This window comes from Polyodon spathula, chromosome 8, assembly GCF_017654505.1.
Source record: "Polyodon spathula isolate WHYD16114869_AA chromosome 8, ASM1765450v1, whole genome shotgun sequence".
In the NCBI taxonomy this organism is placed as follows: Eukaryota; Metazoa; Chordata; class Actinopteri; order Acipenseriformes; family Polyodontidae; genus Polyodon; species Polyodon spathula.
The window spans coordinates 28,880,572-28,888,152 of NC_054541.1; the positions used below are offsets into that span (position 1 = coordinate 28,880,572).

Sequence of the window (7,581 nt, forward strand, 5' to 3'; positions counted from 1 at the left end):
TGACTGCCATTTCTAGATTAGCAAACTGCTGGTTTAGTGGCTACAAACAGGGAACACTTGATGGACACTCCTCCTCGCTTCTTCAGTTGCAGCAGTGAAGGAAACCCACAGGTTTAACTCTGCTTGTAATTGGACCTAACATTCCAGTACTCCAATACACAATCTTTGGACAATAGTTATTGAGTACTTGAATATCTTTTTATTCTAAATTCTAACCTCCACTTACCAGTTGCTAGCACACAGTTAAAAACAATTCTGGGTCAGATGAAAAGCAGGACTAGTCGAATGGAGACCTCTGTGTGGTGTGCTGTCATATCATTGCACCTCAGACTTCCCCAGCCAGACCTGCAGAGTCATTCGATCGGAATGATTTTCAATCACTGTAGCCTCAACCCAGCTGGGGCTCATTATCTTTCCCATCTCGCTCGTTTTGTATTTATAAGCCACAGTGATCCATAGGAAACGTTATGTCTCATCTCTCTATGCTTTGTTGGCAAGAGTGACACGTTTTCCTATCTTCCTATAAATTATTATGCCATTATTCCTCTTGCATTATGCATTTCATGCATTGGATGATGGCCTGTTACTCCTACTGATGTGATTTATCCCCCCCACCCGCCCCCCAAGAGGCACCCATGGCCAATATACTCTCTGTCACGCTTGGCTGTAAAATGAGTTAACTGAAGCACACACACACAGACACACATTTCCACTGCCCACAGTTGTTGTCAAATTTTCCATGTTTTTTTTTTTTTTCTTCCGTCCAGATTGAATGGTCAGTCAGTTTAATTTATTAAAAGAACAAAAACCTAACCATTTTGCTTCACTGTTTCAGTTGCTGCATGTCCACGAGACATTCTTGGAGTGCCACTACAATTGGGAGCTGATGATCTGGTGCATTTCCTTATCGCTCTTTTTGCTGCGGTTTGTCACTCTGGGATCAGAAACAAGCAAAAAATACAGCAACCCCTCCATTCTACTTACTGAACAGGTACGGTCTCCCCTGTTTTGTCTTGCAATCGGGCCATTCAGAACTGGTATGAAACCAGGCCAAATGATTAAGCTCAATGAGACACACACCCTTTTTGTGTGTGTTGGGGGGGGGGGGGGGGAGTCATACTTGAAATGCTTCTCAGTTTGAAGTGATTTTGAGGATCTAAAAATAATATTTAGAATGTCAGTAGTCCTATGAATGCTTCTGTACAGATACCCAGGTAGGTCTTCTGTAGAATTCAAGCATAAGTACCTCCACTTTAGTATTTCTGTGTTGCTGGGGGCCTTAAAATTGAAAAATTGTCCAATTGTCAAATTCCTGAACGATTAAGTGCATGTTCCTTCTAAATTAGAAGAGATATCACTTTCAAATTGCTTAGATGTGCTCATAAATTAACTGACTTTTTGTATGCAGCGCTGCTACTGTCTACCTACTTTACTGTCTGGTTTAATGACCCCACAGAAAAGCTTCAGGATGAAAGTATCAAAAATGACCCCATCTTTAAAGCGCCGACACGCTTGTGGGACACGAGTTAACAAACTGACCTTTGGTGGGCTTATAGCTGAGGATTTGAAGGACTTGTGATGAAATAATTGACTTGGTAATCTGTCTCCTTCACAGTTTAATAAATGTACAAACATGAACAACACAGATTCATGTTGTTTTGGGTTATATTGTATAATATTAGCAAATAGTTTGGTTTAAATCAAGAGAAAACAAAAAACATGTATAAATAAATAAATCCTTAATTAAAACCATAAAATGTGTATAATCTTTATATGCAAGAGGTTTGTCATAGGGCTACAGAGGGACTGTTGACCTCTTACTACTTTTTTGTTGCCATCTTTAGAAATGGATTCTTTCAAAGTTCTGAAACAAGCATTCATGGGTTATAGATGAGCGTTTGAAGGACTTGTGGTAAAATAATTGATTTGGTAATCGGTCTCCTCCTGTTTTTTCCAGTGGCATAGAAAAAGGAATTTCATGTAATTTTCGGTTATCTAAATTACAGGTACAGCGTGTGACACAATGTTCTTGAAATCTGACTTGAAATGATATGGGCAGAACAGATAACGGTTTTAAGTCCTCCAAACGCTCTACATCTACATGGAATGACCAAATTGCACAATTTCAGTTGGAGCAAACTGATAGCAGGGGGCTTTCACTTCTTGTCATTCCTTCTTGATTTTGGTGTGCTAAGGCGCTAAAAGCAATGTATTATTTAAAAGCTTATAAATAGCAGCTTAATGGAGACACATAGGAGTTTGCCCAATTGCTGCTACAGATAGACATCCACCCACAGTTGAACTGGATGTTAACAGCTGTTCCTATTGAACTGAGGTATGACCACCAGAATGTATTTTACCTACAGCTTTTGCAAATGCTTAGTTAGGTTGTAATTAAACCTGAGCTGTTACAAATAAATATGCTATTTGTAATTTAAAAGCAAAACCATTATGTAATTATATGAATTGTAAAGGACAATATATAATCCAATATCAAAATGAGTGGTTACTGTCCTTTTTCCCCTTTAATCATTTTAGACTAGAGTAGTGGATTTATTTATTAAATCAGCCTGACATGATTTAAAAACCTGTCCTGCGCTATTTGATATTCCCATGAAGAAACCAAAAATGGCAGCTTCCAGTTGCAACAATTGGGTCTATCGTCATCATTCTAACAGACTTTTTGTTTTATTTAGATTAACCTGTACCTGAAGATGGAGAAGAAACCTAACAAGAAAGATGAACTGATTTTAGTGAACAATGTGCTGAAACTGGCCACCAAATTGCTGAAGGTAAAGAGCACATGGTTGGTTGTGTCTTTAAGAGTCAGGTCAGTGTGAGGTATTGATATGTCTTGTGGTTCATTTCTCTGTCACTGAATCCACTGGCTTCATTAATTCCTCATTCAATATAGCAGCATTGCCCATAATAACATGGAAGACTGTCATGTATCTCAGAATTGTTAAGGGGGCATCATTAATTTAAAGAACGTGTATGGTAGTTGTTATGTAAAATGTTATAATAGAAACAGTCTCAGAGGTGGAAGACTAAATGAGAGGGGGTGTTTAAGACAGAATTGATGAAAATTAAAAAAAAAAAAAAATCTGAATACATCACCTACATTTGCTTCCCAGTCCTTAAATTAAGATTATCAATCATAACCAAAAAAAACATTTATAAGTATATTGCTCACCCGATTTTTGTAAAAAACATAATTAAAGAAATGGATCAAGTCTGTTATTACTGTAAAATGAAGTCATTAAACTGGATTATCTGAAATGGGTTTCAGATATAATATACACATGGTGATTTATCGGTAAAGTACGTACAGTGCTTGTGTTCCCTCGGTGCTGTTGATTCCAGATCTCCACTATGTTTCTTGGTGTGAAAAATCTCTCTCTCTCTCTGTGTTATCAGGAGCTGGATACCCCATTCAGATTGTACGGACTGACCATGAACCCTTTACTTTATAACATTACTCAGGTGGTTATCCTGTCTGCTGTCTCTGGAGTCATTAGTGACCTCCTGGGGGTTAATCTGAAGGTGAGCTTTGTTTCCAAATCATACTCGCAAGTTTAGTCCCGGTATTCACTACTTTGAAAATTCAACTGAATCTTTGTCTGCACGGTAAATTGAGAAAAAGGGAGTAAAGAAAATTTTCAGGTACAAACTGTGGGGTACAAATTGCATGTGTTTGACTTGCGTGCCTCTGTTACCCTACCTTTGTAAAGTATATAACAGTATATATGTAAGGTCTTTTTTAAATGTGATACACTGAATAGTTTAGTTTAAATGTTTAAAAGTTTTCCAAGTGTTAAACCTTTAGTATTTTTTCTAAACATTTAACCATTGTCAAATATATGCAAGTCCAATATAGAGGTTAGCTGTACTGTTTTATACAGTAGGATGTGTGCAGTAGAATGTTGTTTATTTAATATTGAACTATTCCATATACACAGATGTAGTAAGCAATGTTGTAGTGAATCCTAAAAAGAGTAAAAGAACAGTAACAGCATTCTAATTCCCAACATGCTAACGTTTCAACATGTTTATTCCTAAAGTTTAAGCGCTTATGAAATTAAACAGAATCTGACATCCCTGCTGTGAGCTTGATGACATGAGGTACCTTTGTTTGACATCTTTTAAAGCTACAGTTTTTTTAATCTTTTATTTACAGCTCTGGAAGATCAAGTCATGACAGCAAACTAAATGAATATTTCATTACCTTTCCGATTTACTGATCAGAGAAAGCATCAATAACTGACTCTGGGCTTCAGAAATGGTGGCCTATCCTCAGACACATCAAAGTGCTTACATCTGAGACATTTGTGCAATTTCACTATTTATTGTACCCTTTCAGTGTTTTATTTTATTTTGCACTTGTTTTATTTACTGTTTGTAATTGCAAGTATTACTCTGTAATGGTGAGCAAACTGGAGTCGAAAGACAGTTGATAATTACCAGCAGCTTGTTTTGTGTTGCTGGGACAAAAAGGTTTATGACACCTGACTTTTAGAAAACAAAAATAGTTTACACTAGAAACATGTACTGTTTTAAAGCACAGCTGCTTCTGACGTTACTGTCTTCAGTCAGACCTCCTCGGTTCACTGTGCAGTGTGGTACAATCACGCCTACATTGCAGCCTCCATTTTTGTAGATGTATCCTCAGGGAGAACATATAGTGAATGGCAAGGTATTCTGAGTGCTGTTTTTGATCCCGTTCACTGACACACAATTGTGTTTTTAAACTGTGTCGACATACAGTACTAGTAAAGGGTGCAGATATGACTCTTGGCTTAAAATTGTTCGTTTTTTTGTTTTTTGTTTTTTGTTTTTTAACAAACAGCAACAAAACCAAAGACTGGACTTCTAAATAGGACTGTCTCTCTCTAGTTAGTTCATATAGCTGAGCTTTCATTTTTCCAGAGTGTTATTTAATATTCAAAATAAATCTAAGCTGACACAAACCTGCTGCTGGAGGTAGGTGTGCAGAGGGTTTTGTTTCAGGAAAGACAGTTGGATTTTAAATCTGTTTATTTATTTGACTTATTTTCTACTCTGCTCTTTTTCTGCATCATATAGATTGCAGAAAACAATAGCTGTGACGCTGTTAGGATTGCAGTTTGTGCTCCCTTTCTGTTTGGTAGCTCAGTCAGTATGTATTCTAAACTGTATTTAGAGCAATAATTGTAGATAGCTACCCAGATAGAAAGTATTTTGATAGAAGTTAGGAATACATGTATTTATTGAAACACTGTGCATGCTCAAAAAAAAAGTGCACTTTTTAAAATGTTACATTGTTTTAATGTTGAAACAACTAGGATCCTGTTTCTGTTACGCGTGTGTGTGTGTGTGTGTGTGCGGAGCCGTCTCTTTGTTAATGACCAAAGTGCATTGTGTTGGATGCGAATGGATTAGTACAGCTTTAAAATGTTTGTTTTCTATTGAAGACTCTTTACAGTAAATGTGGTTGTTATTTTGCTTTATATGCAGATGTTGGACTTTTAGGTTTTTTTTTTTTTTTTTTTTTTTTTTTTTAAACAGATAGACTGTAAACCACTTTCAAAGGAATTAGGTACATTGTTGCAAGGAAAGTTTTGAAACAATATAGTGCATTGGACATTTTCTTTTAAATGTAAGTGGTATGTTTTATGTTCTATTGGTTGGAAGAATTGTGAAAGCAGGTGTATTCAGAAGTGTTTTTTTTTTTTTTTTTTTTTTAATTTTTATGTATAAAATAAACAGACAACCAATTTCTCTACAGACCTTTGCTATATGCAGAGAATAAGCTAGAAAAATGCCGATCTGCAAACAACTTCAACTGCCTTTGTTACCTACAGCTTCATTTACCTACTGACACTGTTTCATATACAACTTTCATTAAAACATGCTGTGGCTGACCGCTTTCCAAACGTATCTTTTTTTTCCAAGTGGTGTTTTTTATTTCCTCTGAAGACATGTTCTGATCCTGAACTAGTGAATTGTTGGGTTGCTTTGAGATGCAACTGAAAGATGTGGGATTTAACTTCCAAATACAAGTTATAGATTTGCATAGTTCTATACAGTAATATTCATAAACACCCTTTACTGTTGTGAGACCTTAATATTATAAATCACTGTCAGACATGACTATCATATATTGTATCTTATTGTATTTTTATTGGTTAAATTTATACCAGCAGATGGCACTCAGTGCATCAAAATATGATAAGTTGCTCCAATTTTAAATAAAGCTGAAGAGCAGTTGCAGGTATAAATAAATGTTCCTCATATCGCAAACTAGGTTTTGAGGATTAACAAAAATTGAACTGGAATAAGCGATTTTAAACCAAACCACCTTGCTATTTATTTTAATCTTTTACAGTAATTAGAGGACGCTAATGACTTGAGTATGCTTATTGGTTCCAATGAAGCAGATTACAGGAAAACAGACTTGGCAACCAGGATATTTAGATAAGAAACAAACATTCATTTGAATAACAAATGTGTAAACACTTTTAATCTTGCTTGAGTAAACAACCACCATCAGCCCACCGCACAATACTCAATAACTAGGTTGCTAAGTGTTTTTAAAATGGGATATATAATTGGAATATTCAAAATGAACACAGTAAGAGGTTGTTGGGTCCGTTTTATAACATACACAATCTAGTGACCTCTATTGAAACCCGTTTCTATTACTGTTTACTACAGAAGCAAAACCCCACATGAATACAGTTGTGTTATAGCTCTCAAGGGTGAAGTGATATGCTGATTTACCATAACAGCTGGGGTTTTTATGAAACCCACTTGTGAAATCTCAGCACATCCCAGCACCCTAGAGCCCCATAATGCTGACCTGTATTTTACTGTGTAACAGTAATGCATCAAGGAGAGCAGTATAGAAGTATTGTTGGTCAGCAGCGAGTCCTGTTGATATAAGATCAACAGATGTGTAGTAATGTATGATAGGGCACCACTGTGTATTCACAATTATTGTATTTACGGTATATATTTGTGCACTTTTTTACATATTTTAAAACTAGTAATGTGTTTGGTATAAACATTAACAAATTCCATATCTGTATATGATATGGCCTACATTTTTCATGTTGTCATTTTCGTTACTTTGTTGAGATATTTAAAAAACATTAAATGTGCTGCAGTCTTGTATGTGAGAAAACTGATTCATCACACAGATACAATCCTTCTCTAGGAGCTAGGCCACCTGCTGTAATGTTTAGGACATAATGTTAGCAACAGATAGAACATATAAAGAGAAAGACTCTGTCCTTCGAAGGCCCTATGCATATAACGGGGGGTTATGTCACTGAGGACAAACAGGAGGGGATCACCGTCTCTGAGATGACACGACATACGAAGCTCGCAAACCAGAAAGAAAACACAATGATTCTTAATATTAACATGTAAAAGCGGTTCCAGCGGTCTCCCCCCCCCCCCCCCCCCCCCCGGGTGGACCTCTCACTCCTAGCTGAAGATATTTATGAGAAGAAAAAAGGAGAAAAGAGAAAACATTTAACAAAAAGAAAAAGCTTAACGTGACATCGGTTAGTAACTGTACCCTATGACTACGTGAATACC

General features: G+C 36.4%; 1 protein-coding gene across 10 annotated transcripts in view; it reads left to right on the forward strand.

Moving 5' to 3' along the window:
- The window catches only part of LOC121319740 (protein PHTF2-like), a 64,583-nt gene extending 59,048 nt beyond the window's left edge, over positions 1–5,535 (forward strand). For all 10 annotated transcript variants that reach the window (XM_041257489.1, XM_041257492.1, XM_041257499.1 and 7 more), the window contains 4 exons: positions 836–991; positions 2,697–2,792; positions 3,418–3,543; positions 4,178–5,535. In XM_041257489.1, coding sequence (XP_041113423.1) covers positions 836–991; positions 2,697–2,792; positions 3,418–3,543; positions 4,178–4,198 — 399 coding nt within the window. In that variant the 3' untranslated portion in view covers positions 4,199–5,535. The remainder of the gene's footprint in view (positions 1–835; positions 992–2,696; positions 2,793–3,417; positions 3,544–4,177) is intronic.
- Positions 5,536–7,581: the final 2,046 nt, after the last annotated feature.